This window comes from Nycticebus coucang, chromosome 1 (assembly GCF_027406575.1).
Source record: "Nycticebus coucang isolate mNycCou1 chromosome 1, mNycCou1.pri, whole genome shotgun sequence".
NCBI classification, from domain to species: domain Eukaryota; kingdom Metazoa; phylum Chordata; class Mammalia; order Primates; family Lorisidae; genus Nycticebus; species Nycticebus coucang.
The window spans coordinates 5,438,580-5,454,756 of record NC_069780.1 but is presented as its reverse complement, the minus strand read 5'-3'; the positions used below and the strand labels follow the sequence as shown (position 1 = coordinate 5,454,756).

General features: G+C 47.6%; 1 protein-coding gene across 3 annotated transcripts in view; it reads right to left on the bottom strand.

Annotated features, from left to right (window-relative positions):
* PARM1 (prostate androgen-regulated mucin-like protein 1) overlaps positions 1 to 16,177 on the bottom strand; it is a 110,349-nt gene that overhangs the window by 18,133 nt on the left and 76,039 nt on the right. For 2 of the 3 annotated variants that reach the window (XM_053583411.1, XM_053583348.1), the window contains exon 2: positions 11,758 to 12,486. In XM_053583411.1, the coding sequence (XP_053439386.1) occupies positions 11,758 to 12,436 (679 nt within the window). In that variant the 5' untranslated portion in view covers positions 12,437 to 12,486. Of the gene's footprint in view, positions 1 to 11,757; positions 12,487 to 15,876; positions 15,913 to 16,177 lie in introns of those variants that run through there. The other variant, XM_053583452.1, reaches the window with a different exon arrangement.

Genomic DNA, 16,177 nt, shown 5'->3' with positions numbered 1-16,177 from the left:
ACAAAAAAACAATTCATTTGACCTCTTTGGCAGGAATACTTGCCAATTGTATCCCAGATAAAAATATTGGGATGTGATGGGATGAACCCAAACGACCTCTAAGAGAAAGAACTTTACTAGACTCTTTAAAAACAGTGTTGCTTGGAGAGAGTTGCGGGGAAGGTGACTGATGGTGGCAGATTTCCAGGGGTGAAAACAGTGAGTGCCTCCTTCCTACCCAAAGATGACTCCTGAACTATATTCCCCTTGAAAATTCCCCAGTCAGCTACTTAGAAGGTGCATGTGTGGACTTGACGGAGCCCCTGGGCACGTGTGCACACCTGTGCTCTATTCTGGGAGGAGTCCTTAACAGACTTTGTTTTCCAATATTCTTGCTCTTTTTCTCTCCACTTCCTGGTCCAGAGGTTAGGTAAGAGATGGAGATGAGGAGCAGGTGGCTGCTCCAGAGTGTGTGGCTGTTCCTTCAGTCAAGGTCACCAACAGGAAAGGAATGTTTTGTCTTGAAGGGACTCCTGCTCTTTACAAGTGTGTGTCTGTGGACGTGCGGGTGAGTGCAGGGGGTGCCTGGGAGGGCCTGGCGGGACCTGTGTGCTGAGTCTCCATTGACTATCTCGGCTTCCACCCCGACAGTGGGGGGTGTCCACTCACATCTCCTTACTCCAAAGAAAACAGTAATTGATACAGGAATAAACAGCAACATGAAAATCACAGTCACCCGCACAGGATAATGCCAGGGACTATCCTGTGAGTGTCACCCCTTTCAGTATGCTTAATTGTCATGAGAGCTTCATAAGGTTGATGCCCCTGTGAGCTCCACTTTACAGACGGGGAAACTGAGGCACGGGGACACTAATGGTGGTGTCTCTGGACACACAGGGCTGGCAATCAGAAGGACTGGACACACTCCAGAGGCCGTGTGCTGCTTTCTAGGCATTCCTGCCGCCCTGTCTACCTGCTGGGCCTGAGTCTGATTTTAGATCAAACCCGAGCTCTGGTCCACCCTCTACTTTCTGTTGGCTGCTGAGGAATCAGGGCCTGACTTGGGCTGCATGCTGGCTTGTTCTGCGGTAGGACTGGTGAAGGTATGCCAAGCACGATAATTCAGATTAATTGGCAGGAAGGCAGATAGCAGTCACGGGACAGCAGCCTAAGAAGGTCCATGTCATTGGTTTCTGGTCCTGTACAGCTGCCCAGAGTTGTTGCCTGTGCTGTCTGAATTTGCTGTGGTGTGTGTGTGTGTGTGTGTGTACAGTGTTTGTGATGGGGGTTTTGTGTGTGTACAGCATGTGCAATGGGTGTGTGTGTATAATGTGTGTGATGGGTGTGTGTGTGTGTACATTGTGTGTGATGTGTGTGTGTATGTACATTGTGTGTGATGGGTGTGTGTGTGTACATTGTGTGTGATGGGTGTGTGTGTGTGTGTACAGCATGTGGGATGGGAGAGAAAGTGAAGGGAGGAGGCCTCGTCCTTGGGTGCCCACCTAGGTCAACCCCAATGTCACCACTGCTGAAGGCCAAGTTGACTTCTGGCCTTGTCTTCCTGGATTCCACCCCCATCCTTCCTGTGTGACCCCACTGTGGGGACACTGATCTTGCTCCCCTCCCACTTACTCCAAACAGACTCACAGGCCTGTCCTGAATGAGCTCTTTGGGCTGGTCTTGAGCCAGGACAATGTGGGGTGCAGAGAAGCAACAGGCTGGGGCTCTGAGCTTTCACTGCTCCAGCGTGGAGTCGAGTGTCAGGCCCCGGGGCTACACCAGAGCGTGCAGGATGGGGTGGACAGACCAGGTAGGGAAGAGAGGTGGGGGTGCCAAGCAATGTGTTTCTGCCTGTGGTGGGGGAAGTAGATCGGCACACGCTGGCGTGGTCTTGGGAAGAGGTGGGAACCAGATGCTATCTGAAGAAAGGCAGGTCTGTTCTGACAGCAGGGAGGCTCCAGTGGGGCCTAGCTAGTGGGAGAGAAGACACCCAACACTTAAGGGCCTGAAGGGTTTGCGCTGGGCTTAAAGATGAGCAGCTCTGCTGCTGTACTTATCTGAAACATGGGCTGGCCCTGGTCCTCTGCTCTTCACAGGGCCATTGGGAGGATCGAATGGTGGGGGGCTTTGAGATATTTGTAATGGAAATTAATAGGAACCATGAAAATGATTGAGTACTCAGGACAGAGTCATGAAGAACTCTGAAAGCTACACATGGGGTCTGGGCTTGACAGTGTGGGGAGCAGGGACTGACTGTGCCAGCGTTTGGGGAGGAGGGATCCACCTGTCTTCTGCAAGGACCTTTCCAAGTCCTTCTTTCTCTTGCAAATCATCCCTAGTGATGGCTACTCTCTCAAGCCCTCTTTCTCCAGATGTTTGCTCTTTTATTTTGTATGGCACAGTTTTGTAAAGGTATTTTGGCATATAACTGATGCCGACATATCAGCTGTGGGCAGCTATGCACATCATACGTACAAGGTGTAGTGCTGTCACACGGGGGTGTAATGAGAACGTGCTCTACCTGCCCTCTAGACCCGTACGCCCCAAGAGCCAAGTTACACTTCTCTATTTGTCTAGGCCCAAAGTCAGTAGTTCGCAAAATAACTGCTCTTCTGAAGCATAGCAATTTTTTAGAAAATTGAACTTTGTAAGTAGTTACGATACAAAAAGGAAGCTCTTTTATACAGTTTGCTGCAAATACCCAACAGAAGCGCTTTTAACTAATGCAGCCTAAGCTGGTCTGGGTTAAAGTGGTCCTTTCCCCACTACCCCCCCCAAATCCTGAAATCATCAGCTGGCTCTGTAGCATGTGTTCACGCAGAATAGAGGAGGTTAGCATGCTCACAATCAGTCAAATATCATCACAACTGGACTCTTTTTCCTCATGTTTATGTTCTTTCCTGAGCACTAGCTGTGGGCAGAGCTGGGATCCAAGCTCTGGGGAAGGATCCCCAGTATTTATACCTACTCACTTCCCGTACCCAGAAGACCTGGTTTGGAGACTGGCTTTCCTTTTATCTAAAAGCACTTACTAAACTAAAGTACACAGTTAAAAATGTACACTAGAAAGTGTGACCTTAGTTGAGACACGTGAGGTCAAAGATTTGCACCTGCACAAGCCAAGTGCTTGTTTCCTTTTCCTCATATCTCCCTCTCTCTCTCTTTCTTTCTCTCTCTCTCTCTCTCTGTCTCTCTCTGTCTCTCTCTCTCTCCCCAACTGTACTGTAAAGAGGCAGGGAACACAAGCCTCAGTTCATACAAACCAGGACACACGCAACAGCCCAGTTCTCAGTTACCATGGTTTTGAAATTTCTTCACTTCACTGACTGTCACAATCTTTCCCAAAACAAAGGAAGCCCCTTTCCCATTTGGAATTTTTTTTTAGGTAGCCTGACCCTGGATCTCCCTTGCTGCCTGTGAGATGAACTATGCTGGGTTTCTGAGAACAGCAGAGAACGCTCCTCATCTTTTTTCTCAAAGCAGAGTAAGCGTCTTCCACACCAGGCTGAGCTGCTGAGCACACAGAAGCTCCGCTCCAGGTCTGGGCACTCCCTTCATGCACCCGGCTCCATGATGCTCCCCACACAACAGGGAGTCTGCAGGGAATGAGACACGTCAAGGGCCAGGCCAGGCTCTCAAGGCCTAAATCATGTCTTTGAATGACGCCGGGAGATGACTAGTGTGTGGCCGGAGGTGTCCCACTGCCTTGCTCCGAGTTTGTCTCTGTGACCAGTGAGAGGGAACGAAGAGGCTTTTGTTGTTGGTTTTACCTCCTTCTATCGCCTCAGTGTCTCAGTGGTGAAAATGAATCATGGCTATGGACAAAATAATACTGAGGGGAAGAATAAAGCAACAGGTCTGCGTATAATGTTTTTAAAACCCACCCAGTCTGCCAGTGCGGGCTCGGGCTCCTGGGGGTTCCACCAGCCTTGGCAAGTCAGGCCTTCCACACTGGTGCTGTCTTGGTTCAGAGGACATGAGAAGAAATGGAGGGACTTCCGAGAGCCTGAGACAGAGTGCTAATTCTTTTTGCCAGCAGTCTGCAAGTTTATCACTTTTATCATGGAATATGGGCAAGGAGCAGGAAGTCACAGCTGCAGGTCACCTTCCCAGCACCTTGGCCAAGGGCAGTGACATCAATATAATCACCCCAGGCCAAGGACTCAGGGGCCTCCAGGAACCACGAGCTACATGTAGCCCTGCCCCCACGTAATGAGTCACCAAGGCCCCCAGGGACTCTGCCGTTGAACACTGTGTCCACCAACCTGTCATTTCTCCCAGATTCAGGCCCCAAAGGTTTAGAGTTAACAACACTGGAAAAAAGAAATAATTTCCAAACTTGGGCGCAAATTAAGGGAGCAGTGCACAACTTGTAAGTCTGCACGGCCCACCCCGGGCGGGCGGGGGGTTAGGCTGTGTCCTGCAGCTCAGTGTTTGTTCCCCCAACTCTGCAAAGTGGCTTTTCTCCTGCTAGAAATCTCCAGTTGTTTGGACTCTTCAACACTTTCCTTTGGATTTTCCGAGTTTTCCGGAAGTGTCACTGCTTCTCTCTGTCACACCCCACATCGCCCCTCTCTGCACTGCAGGCCCGTGCGGATAGGGCCCTTTATTACCTGGTGTCCGCAGTGATTACCCCTTTGGGAGTCTTAAAGTGTTTTACAAACATTCTAATTCTCCAAATTAAGAAAATAAAAGTCTACAAGAGTCAAAACTCTTGCTGGTTGGTATCTACACAGAGCAGGAAGAATCCAACTGCAATAATAGCTAACATGGTTGTGTAGGATGCATTTTATATACTTGCTCATTTAGTCCTGAGAAAAATCTTGCAAAACAGGGATAGTACTATAATGACCCTCATCACATAGGGGAGGAATAGGGGACACTCATGATAAATAAACTGCCAAAGTCTCTCATCTCGCAAGCAGCACTGCTGAGATTTGAACCAGGCAGTCTGATAGCAAAGCATGTGTGATAACTAACACTCTTGCTGTCCCAGAGCCTCGCTTTGAAATGACTCCACGAATTCTCCACACGGAAATATGGTAAAATGCTTTTGATGGCCAGTTTCCATGGACTTACTGAGACTTTGTTATTTTAACGTAAGTTAATCCTCACCTTTGAGCCTCTGGTCTGATAATGGAGGCATGATACTGTGAAATACAATGCTATTGCTTGTTGGCCAGTATTTTTCATTCCTGGGACCTGAGGAACAAGCCATGCTGAGGACAATATGAGTTTAGTATCCACAACGTGTTCTCCTAACACAGCAACCGTGACTTGACTCCCTGGGATGGGATTTTTAGATCCATTTCTCATAAGGGCTATGGGAGGGTTCTGATCTATCCTCACCTCCTCACCAGGTTATTTTTGTAACTAAAAAGACATGCTCTGATGAGTTGGAAGATTATAATAAAAGTTTAATGTGGATGTGGAATCGGGCATATTCCAAATCAGTTTCCCAACAAGCCAACAATAGCTTCATGAGTGATGCCAGCCGTGCCCATCAACCAAACCCCACTCTCCCAGGGCGGCACCCATTTCACTTCGGTCATACAGGAATGGTGAAAGCATTGAAATAGGAAAAGAAAACCCATGGAGACAGAGACCCTGAGTGTCACAAAACATGGCACTGAGACAATTAGGATATGTGACGTATCCCAGGTGACAACATAATAATGATGATTGGCTGGTTTTAGTCCCTCAGCATATAGTTTTCCAAAGGAAAATTTCAAAACCAGATTAGCATTTAGGTAGCAAAAGTAAGACAAAAGAGACAAACAGAGGAAGCAGAGACAGTAATTCAGAATAATTTTTACCTAAAACAAAATCTGACAGTTGGAGTCTCTTATGGGAGTTGACCCGGCTTTAGTAAGCCCTTAAAGTTAGAGTGATTAAGTGACATGGTTAAAATCAGTGTATGACAGTGACAAATCAGAAAATGGTATAAGCTGGAGCACACATTTCCAGTCCTGAACCTGCTGCAACTCACCACACGTAGTCCTGCCATGTGAGCAGCCTTACAGTATATAACAATTCTCAGCATGTTTTCCTCTGAGCAGAAGCCTTTGGTGACAATACAGCTAACTGTCTTGCCCTGAGACCCAGGGTCCTCCAAGACTCATTCTGAAATTTCCCTTCCTACTCCATCTATACAGCCTGGCATCCAAACCAGGTTACTCTGTGAGTCACGTGCATCCTACCTGCTCCACTGTAACGTCCAGAGTGCAGGGACCACATGGCCTGCGGCTCCCTCCTCTGCACTTGGCCAGATGCCGGGCTCATAAAAGAAGCTCAAGAAATGTTTGTTGAAGACAGTGGGCCAAACGTAATAACAATAATAATGCCAATCACAATAGCAAAATAGTAATATAGTGTTACTACAACAAGAAAAGTAGAGCAGGGTACAAGGATCAGCCCTGATGGGGGCGAGTATTCAGAGGAGGGAGTGGGTGAAGGCTCTGGGAGGAGGTGGCAGGCAGATGCAAAGGAGGGGGGTCTTCAAGGAGGGAGGATGTTTCTGGTGGGGGAACAGTGAGAGTAGGACCCTGAGGCAGGCGTCTCCTTGGTAGGTTTGAGAAACAGCAAGATGGCCAGTGGGTTAGAGGGTGGAAGTGGAAGGGGTGCGAGCAGAGAGGTCGTGTGTGTTCGGATCGTGTGCACATGGCAGGCATCGCACCAGGTTTTACTCTGATTCACAGAGGAAGGGATTGGGGTGTGAGAGCCAAAGGGCAGCAGGAATTGTTCTGAGCGGTTAAAAGAGCATATGTAGTGAGTATGTAGCAGTGAGATGGGCTGCAGGGATGTTACAGCAACACATGCAGTAACATGCAGTGACACCTGCCACACCCCTGTCTCCCAGCCATCCACCTGCCACACCCCTGTCTCCCAGCCATCCACCTGCTGCACCCCTCTCTCCCAGCCATCCACCTGTCGCACCCCCTCTCTCAGCCATCCACCTGCCGCACCCCCGTCTCCCAGCCATCCACCTGCCACACCCCTGTCTCCCAGCCATCCACCTGCCACACCCCTGTCTCCCAGCCATCCACCTGCCGCACCCGTCTCCCAGCCATCCACCTGTCGTACCCCTGTCTCCCAGCCATCCACCTGCCGCACCCCTCTCTCCTAGCCATCCACCTGCCGCACCCTCTCTCCCAGCCATCCACCTGCCGCACCCCCTCTCCCAGCCATCCACCTGCCGCACCCCTGTCTCCCAGCCATCCACTTGCCCCACCCCTCTCTCCCAGCCACCCAGGCACTCAGTCATTCACTCTGAGTTGCTATCTTTAATATTCCTGAGAACTACAAAAGCCCTTGACTTAACTCTGCCACTAATTTTGTGTCTCTTAATTCTTCTGGCTTAGAGTTGAGGAAATTAAGATACATGGCCTAAAAAAACAAGCCAAAATATCAGAACAGAACCATCTTGGATAGTCTAACCCATGAAACTAGGTCCCTTGTAGAAAGAGTAGTAGATAGGCTAGCTGATGGAGACTCAGGTATGCTAAGCTCACACTTGGTGCTCAGAAGTATTAATCTGCCACGTCCAGGGTGTCCTGAGTGGACAGAGTATGAAGAGAGAGAGACCAGTTAGAAAACTGAAGAGTGCCCACAGGTGGTGGTGAGAGCCTGAACTAGGAAAGAGAGAAGAGATGGGCCACTGCCTGACAGACCGTCCTTTGATGGTCCCTTTGTTACAGAAAGTCCTCAAGACACCATATTGAAGTTGACACCCCTTCTGCTTCAGGATCAATGCCAGAGATGTTACCTGCATACTGGGAGTGCTGGGGTGCAGGCAGACAGAAGGCAAGTGTCCAAGCAGAGTGAGCTAAGTGCTAATGGGGGTGAGGCTGCACAGAGGAACCCGCAGGCCTCCTGCCTCCTCCCCTGCAGACTGGCTTTGCACCCTCTCCACTCTGCTCTCTGGCCGCCCTCCAGGAGGCTGACCTACCAGGACACACCAGCGGGTTCCCTTGTTCTGGCTTCTGGCCACACATCAGAGGGAAGGGACAGAGGCAAGGTGGAGTATTTATTCCTTTCGCTGTAAGGAGGTTAACCTTGGGATAACTGGGTCCCTTAACCAAGGGTCGCTGCTCCTGTCAAGGTGGTCACCTCTACAGGCTCTCGTTCTGGGTTCTGGTTTCTCCTGCCTCCATCCCTCACGGGCCAGGCCCATAACAGTCCTGCTGTCATGACCTCATGCATTCCCCGGTACCCCAGAGACACCACTGAAATCAGTTCCTTTATCCCAATCTGAGTGTCGCACTTGTTCTTGTTGAGGTCCTCACTGATGTACTAGACTTTTAAAAAAAGAATCTGTATTTCTTTGGAACCTCTTCCCTCACAACAGAGGTGGGGGAACCTGTGGCCTTCTAGGTCCTGAAGTGAGGCCTTTTGACTGAATTCAAATTTTATAGAACAAATCTTTTTATCTTTATTAATACATTTTGTTCACCTTTTATATTTTATTTTATTTTTTAAAATGTATTTAAAATACCAAAAGATAAAGTAACTTTTAATGAAATAACCTCCCAGGTTGACTGACACAATGAGAACATTAGTCGTCATAAAGGCTAAATTGACAGCTGCTACCGTCACGGTTTAGTTCTCACTTCCCCTGCCTGGCTGGCCCTACTACCACATGAGGCTGGTTGGCAAGAGTTTATGCCAGTCTGTTACCAGCTTTTGACAATGGTGTGCTGTGCTTCTGTTAGAAGTGGAATTTGTGAATAGTTGCTCGACAGTATTTTTAAATTCTGTCTGCTTAATAGCCCATCATGTTGGAGAATACCAGGAGAGTGCTGGAGGAAGAAAACAGCTCTTTGATGAGGATTGGGAGTTGCACTATTATCTTGTTTCTGCTAAAGGTAAAATGATTTGCTTGTTTCGTGATACGGCAATATCAACATTAAAGAAATTCAATGCTCGTCAGCATTATAACACTCGTAATTTAGAGGGAGAGGCACTAGATCAGTGGTTCTCAACCTTCCTGATGCCAGGATGTATTTTCATTGTTACAAAGGGGTCGCGACCCACAGGTTGAGAACCACTGCTCAAGAGGCTGTGTTACAGAAATTAAAAGGTGAAAAGCAAAAGCAAAGACAATTCTTTCAAGCATCAATAAGACCCGGAAATAATGACATTTAAATAACTTATAAAGTAGCTTATATACTTGGGGTGGGGGGAGGGATAAAAGGGAAGCCATTCAGTGACATAGAAATTGTGGCAGAGCACGTTGTCCACGTGGTAGGATACTTAGACCCCAATAACATTTCAAGGAGAACCGTAACTGATCAGCAGCATGGTTTAGCCTTCAACTTAACAGAACAATTTCGTGTAATACTTCAAAAGGAAATATGGATGTTATTTGATTGCTTTGGATGAGTCAGGTTTTGTATTTCATTTGGGGCATGACAGAAGATTTCCTTTGCTATGAAGAGTTACTCCCTTTGGGTACTCTTGTGAACAGAACACAGGGAATAGATATCTTCAACAACTTTTAAGATAAAAGTCACGAAGTTGGACTGAATTTGGTAAATTAGTAAGTGTATGTACAGATGTGCACTCTCCGTGACAGGAAAACACGAAGGGTTTATTTCACAGATTAAAAGAAACACTACTAACAGATTTAGCTGCTCTCATTTCTTTTCCCTGTGTCTTGCATCAGCAAAATCTCTGTGCTAAAGCTATTATTTAGGTGGCAACTTGCAATAAGTTACAAGTTAACTGTATTTTTGCAAATGCAACATGGCACGTCAGTTTCCTAACATGTTAAAATAGCACGATGAAGTAGTAGGTCTCTAGCATGGATTTGCCTGATTGTTCTAAAGTGCATTGGCTATCAAGGAACAGGTGTGAGCCAAAATTTTACCTCCACAAGAACAGATTAGTTACATTTTATGAAGAACACAGTCAGCAATGTGAAATATTGAAATACGATTTTTATAGGAATGCAGCATTTTGTGTGATATGTGAAATCAAAATGACTTGAATGTTTCTTTGCAAGATAAAACTAAGTCTTATCTATGAAATGTGTCAACAAATCCAATCATTTTGAAAAAGTGTTTTCTTCAAAAGGAAATTTAGAATGCACATTTTCCCTCATTGGCAAAAGTGATTGATAAGCAGGATGAAACATGTGGATCACTTGAATACACAGCTGTTATAGAACAATTAATGGGAGAATACAATGAAAAGTTCACTGACTTTGAGCATCATGACATCACACTCAAATTGGCATTTCACTTCATCTAGTTGATATCAGTGAGGCATCTAAGTCATCAATGCGAAGAAAGATGCATTTGAAATATGGAAAAATGTGGTAGAATACCCATGCCTTTGCAACATGCCTGAAAAAAGATTTCTTGCTTTTCAATCTCTTATTGCTGAAAATCTGCATTCTCCTACTTAACCCAAATCTAGATGCCTTTAAGGTCACAAATGACTGACATCCTAGAGGATCACCTGAAACTGGTGCATGCTGCAACCAAACATTCCAGTGCTTTTCAACAAATTGCAGACACAACGTCATTAAAAGGTTAGTTAACTTTAGAATTAACAAATGCTTTTCAATTTTTTGAAATTACTAACTCTATAGAAATCATATTTTTACAAAATATGTGCATTTTAAAGTATATCTAATTGAGGTTTCTTAAATGTGGCCTTATTTGATTCCAGCTAAATTACTGCTACCTTTCGACATGAAAAGGCCCCCACCCCTGCCTCATGGTATCGTGAGCTCTTCCCTGGAGGAATCACGTCTTTTCTAACTTTCTCTCTCTTCCTACCTTGTTGTCTAGCACAGTTTCTGGTCATAGTGGTTGTTTATCAGTTGTTAGACATGAGTCTCTCTTGTGTGACAGCTTTTTGCTTGACCGCAGCTGCCCACGCATGGTTCTATCTGGAATATTCTGGTTCTATCTGGAATATTCCCTTCTCAGTCTGCACTCCTCCCAGGACCACTCTGAAGGGGCTACAGCTCCACTCGCCCCTTCTCCTTCTGGCTGTTCTCACCTCCCTATTTTTCAATCAAGTGGCCAAAGGCGCTCATGAAAGCCTTTTCCTGCCCAATACCCTAAATCTTACGGTCTTCACATGGAGGTCAAGTGCATGTGGGCTTAGAAAAGATTGTTATTTCTCTCCAGTATAATTTCCAAGATTGCAGAATGGAGAGAAAGGAAATACTAAATTTATTGTGTTGCTGGAAGAATAGAAACAAATGTGATGTCCTGTAAAAAATTTTTTCCCACAAAATACATCAGTGACTGTAAAGAGTGAAAGCGCTCTTTACCCCCATCTTACATGGACTGGTTTCCAAAAAGTAAGCACTATTTAAAATATTGATCAGAACAATAACGGCCACTGACATTTCCTGAGCATTTCTCTGCTGCATCTCATTTAATCTGCGCAAGGAGAACATATTTCATCCCCATTTTTCAGATGAGGAAAAACAAGAGCATGAGAGATGAAGTGACTTTCCCAAAGTCAGGAACCAAAATTGAAACCTTAAAAAGCTTGACCCAAAGCCTCTCTGTTCTGTTAACCCCTTTGGATACAGTTTTGCTCTCTTACATTTCCTGCAAAATCATCTGAAGACAAGTCATAAAAATGTACCTGGCCACGAGGAATAAGACACCATATGGAAATCATTAAGTGTTTGCACTTTGTGCAAATGCTTGTGAATTTTAAGTCATCTTGGGTACTGCACTCCAAAACTGGGGTGCTGGACTACACTGTCAACATGGCAGCGCAGTCCAGCACCTGTAACGGCCTTGAACTCACCTGAACTTAACGCGTGCTCCACTTCCCTCATGATCACTCTGGGGAAGGTGGTGGTGGTCTCCATGTCTATCAGCTCGCACATCGCTTTGCTGGACACAGGGGTCAGGGGTGTCCTCTCCTCAAACACTGGCCCCACGGAAGCATGAGAAGTGGGTGCGTGGCCAGGGGTGGGCTCCTCCGTCGGGGACTCTGGCGTGGTGGGCGCTCCGGTGGGCTGGGCACTGGTCTCAGTGGGGCTGTGGTCGGCGGTGAAGGAGGGAGATGAGACGGCCGGTGCGGAGGCTGATGGGGATGAAGGCAGTGATGAGGCCGGAGCTTGGGAGGAGGTGAGTGTGGGCGGCTCAGCCGGGACCCGGGGCGCTGTGGCCGGCACGCTGGCTTCAGGGGGGCCCGAGCTGCGCTCCTCGGGGGTGGCCGTTAAGTGGCCCCCGCTGCTTGTCGCCTGGAGCCCGGGAGGAGAGGGGTCTATGCGGGGGCCCTTCCAGCTGGGAGCCGGGCTACTGGGCTCCTCTTCTCTGGGCTCTACGGAAACGTTCTTGGGCAGTGGAGACGTGGGGTCCGATGCTGTGGCCGAGAGCACTGCGTCGCCGTGAGTCCCATTGGTTGGGGCCGCAGTGGCCGCAGCAGTGTTCTGTGGAAAGCTAGTCCAGATGGTGGTCGAGGGGGCAATTTTCTCCATTAGAGAAGTGGGCCCGGGCGCTGGTGTGGGCGCGCCCTGCACCCTCCATCCTGCGGAGAGCCAGCACAACAGCGGTTAGTCAGGGCCTCGGCCGGGACGGCCAGGCTGCGTCCCCGCGCGTTACCGTATTTCACTGGCGTTTCCCACCTTGCATTGTGCACCTCTCCCCCTTCACTTCTTCTTTCCACTAATTGCTCTCGTCCTGGGCGTCTCAGAGGGAACCAGCCCGAAGGCTCCTAAGAGAAATCAGTGGGCGCCTCAACTCAAGACCAGCTGACGCGTGCTGCAAACTGCTCTAGTCCGCTGCTAGCTTAACGGGTGTCTGTAGGGAGCGAGGCCCTCTGGGGAATTGGTTTTATGGGAATTAGTCTGGAGGGGCCTGCGGGGATGCTGAGGCTGAGCGTTCTGGGAGCCAGGAAGGTGCGTTTGGGGACGAGTGTAGGGCCCCGGGCAGGGACTTCAGACCTGCTCCACCCCACAGCTGAGGAGTGCACTGATTGGCTGCTCTCTGCAGGAGGAGCGCACTGATTGGCTGCTCTCTGCTGGAGGAGCGCACTGATTGGCTGCTCCCTGCTTCAAGGGCTACGTGCTCTGCTCTTAACCTTAAGGGATGAGAGGGCTGTGGCCCGAGGGCTGGGATGGTAAAATTTAAGAGCCCATCTCCTACTGGGGAAGGAAAAAGGAGAGGTCTCGGGATAAAAGCTAAAGGGAGTAATCTGCGGTTTGGAAACATTTTCTGAGACTGGAGCCCAGCTGTCCCAAACTCTAGCCTGAGGTCGTTATCACTGTACATTTTGCCAACTGTAACCCTTCCTGTTCTGTAAGATTTAGAGCTTATCTTCCTCCTTCCCTCCGTCCATATATTCATTCAGTTTCATTCATTCATTCATTGACTCATCCTTATCTGATAAATGGCTACTATGAACTAACACTCGGCTAAACTTGGGCTGAGGAGTTCACTTGGCTGCCTCCCTTTTATTATTCCTTAACTGGCTTTTGCCCCAGCCATTTCCGTCTCAGTAGATAGAATCCGTATTCGTTAAGCTGCTCAGTAAAAAGTGGAGATGTCACCCTTCATGCCTCTCTTTCCGTCACACCTCACATCAAATCATTAGCGAGTCAAGATGACTTTACTTTAGAAATACAAGGCTAAGCCCACCATTTTGCATCATCTCCACATTATCTTAGCATCTCCTGAGCCACTGTGCCACCGGCCTGGCCAACTGCAGCAGCCGAGTTTGCCTCCTGGCTCCCGGCTTCCTCTCTTCCCATCTGCTTTCCAGTGGGAAACCAGATCCTGTTCCTTCCCTGACCGACACCCTGCAAAGGCATTCCGGTGTGTGTAGAACACAATCCAAAATGGATCCCTAGATAGCCCCGGCTGCCTCATCATTCTGATCCGTCTCTGCCAACTATCGCCCTCCCCTCAAAGGAGTCTGCCCGGACAATCCTAACTAAAATCCTTGCTCCTCTGGCCTCTTGGATACTTTTATACAAATATATATATTCTGAATTTTTGTTTATAGTAAAATATACAAAACATTTACCATTATTCAGTTCAGTGACATTAATTATATTCACATTGCTGGGCAACCATCATCATGAACCCTCCCCAGAACATTTTCATCCTCCAAAACTCTGTGCCCATCAAACAATAACATTTCATCCCCCGCTTCCCAGCTCCTAGAAGCCACCGTTTTGCACCCTGCCGTCTGTGACCCTGGCTGCTCTCGGTATCTGATGTAACACCGTTCTGCACCCTGCCGTCTGTAACCCTGGCTGCTCTCGGTATCTGATGTAACACCGTTCTGCATCCTGCCGTCTGTGACCCTGACTGCTCTGGGTATCTGACCTAACACCGTTCTGCACCCTGCCATCTGTGACCCTGGCTGCCCTTGGTATCTGACCTAACACCGTTCTGCACCCTGCCGTCTGTGACCCCGACTGCTCTGTATATCTGGCATAAGCAGAATCATGCAGGATTTGTCCTTTTACAGCTGGCTTATTTCATGTAACATGTCACAAGTTTCATTCGTGTGACAGAATGTGTCAGAATTTCCTTTCTTAAAGGCTTCCTGATACAGCATTATATGTATATATCACGTTCGTTTATTCGCTCACCCATCCCTGGACACTTGGACGGTCCCCACCTCTTGGCTGTTGTGGAGAGTGCTGCAGTGAGCGTAGCTGCACAGATGCTGTCTGACTCCCTGCTTGGAGTTTTTGGGGCATATTCCCAGAAGTGGAATTGCTGGATCATATGGTAAATCTACGTTTATATATTTTAGAAAATGCCATCCCCTTTGCTCATTTTTGTTTTTGCGATACTAGTAGCATCTTCCTAAAATTCCGTATCTGTTAAATTTCCTTGCTTTTCGTCTCTCTCTTTTACCAGAATGGAAACTCAGAAGGGGTGCAGTGATCTGGTCTTACTCACTGCCATTTCCTCCAAGCCTAGGGAAGGTCTAGGTTGTACTAAGTACTCCATAAGTGCTTGTGGAAGGAAGGACAGAAGGGTGTAAAAATGAATTAACCTAAGAATTTTATTCACAAATACTCCCAACATGTCTAGATCACTGAGTTGCTTCCCTACCCACCCTGGCTTCCTCGGGTAGCACTGCCTACCTGGTGTTAAGTCAGGGCAAAATCCTCCCTTCAAGTACCAGCTTTGCTCCTTGTCATTCTAACATGACAGATGCCTGTGGCTGATGTCTTATTAGGACTTCAACTTGTTAGTCCAGCCTGCTGTGAGATTTCATTGCAGGTGGCATAGAGGTGAGGGCCACCCATAACCACAGTTCAGAAGGAACAGCTCATGGGGTGGATGCCAGAACAGAAGAAGGGAGAAAGAGCGAGGAGGCAGCGGCGGGGGCTGGGATGACACCTGCTGCCCTTGTCAGACGCAGGGGCCGACAAAAAGTCAAGCTGTCAAGTTTATCTTGAACTTAACATTTGGGTTCTCATCAAAATAATCAGTCGTATTCTATTGAAAGAAGTTGGCCAGGACCATAAACTACAGGACAGTTACTTTCCTGGTAAATAGGACAGACCTCCCCACTCAGGCCACATGACATTCCAGGCCCGTGGTCTTGGTGGCGTTTCAGCAGCTGTGAACTATCAATAGTTTCAGAATGGATATAGATCAAGGAATCGCTGAAATATAGACAAAACACAAGTTGGTAAAATATTATTAAAACACTAGAGCTTCATATGTGACTTTTGAAGCTTACTGGTTTTGCACCTTGGCAGCTCCCATGACTGAATAAAGATTATTATTTTTTGGAGATGAGGTCTTGCTACGTTAGGATTCAAACTCTTGAACTCAAGTGATCCTCCCACCGCAGTCTCCCAAGTAGCTGGAACTAGTGGTGCGCACCACTGCCCTGGGCCTATTTAAACATGTGAAAGGCTAAAAATGACAATGTTCAGCTATTGCTTACAACATCGTATGGTTGATAGGCAGATGGAGCCATAAAATGCGTTGGTCTGACAGTCAAAGAGTCTTCAGAAGCCTGAGATAAATAGGGACTAAGTCATACACAGAGGAGTACTCATTCATTCATGCATTCATTGAGTAGCTTCTGTGTCCACAGCTTGGCCTTCAGAAAGTTCATTATCTAGCAAGACAGAAAGGATACCCACCTTCCTGTTACATGATGTGGTAAGTGCCATATACAAGTAAAAACCCAAGTTGTAATGGGAGCCCTGAGGAAAGATCAATGAATTTTGTATGGGGACTTC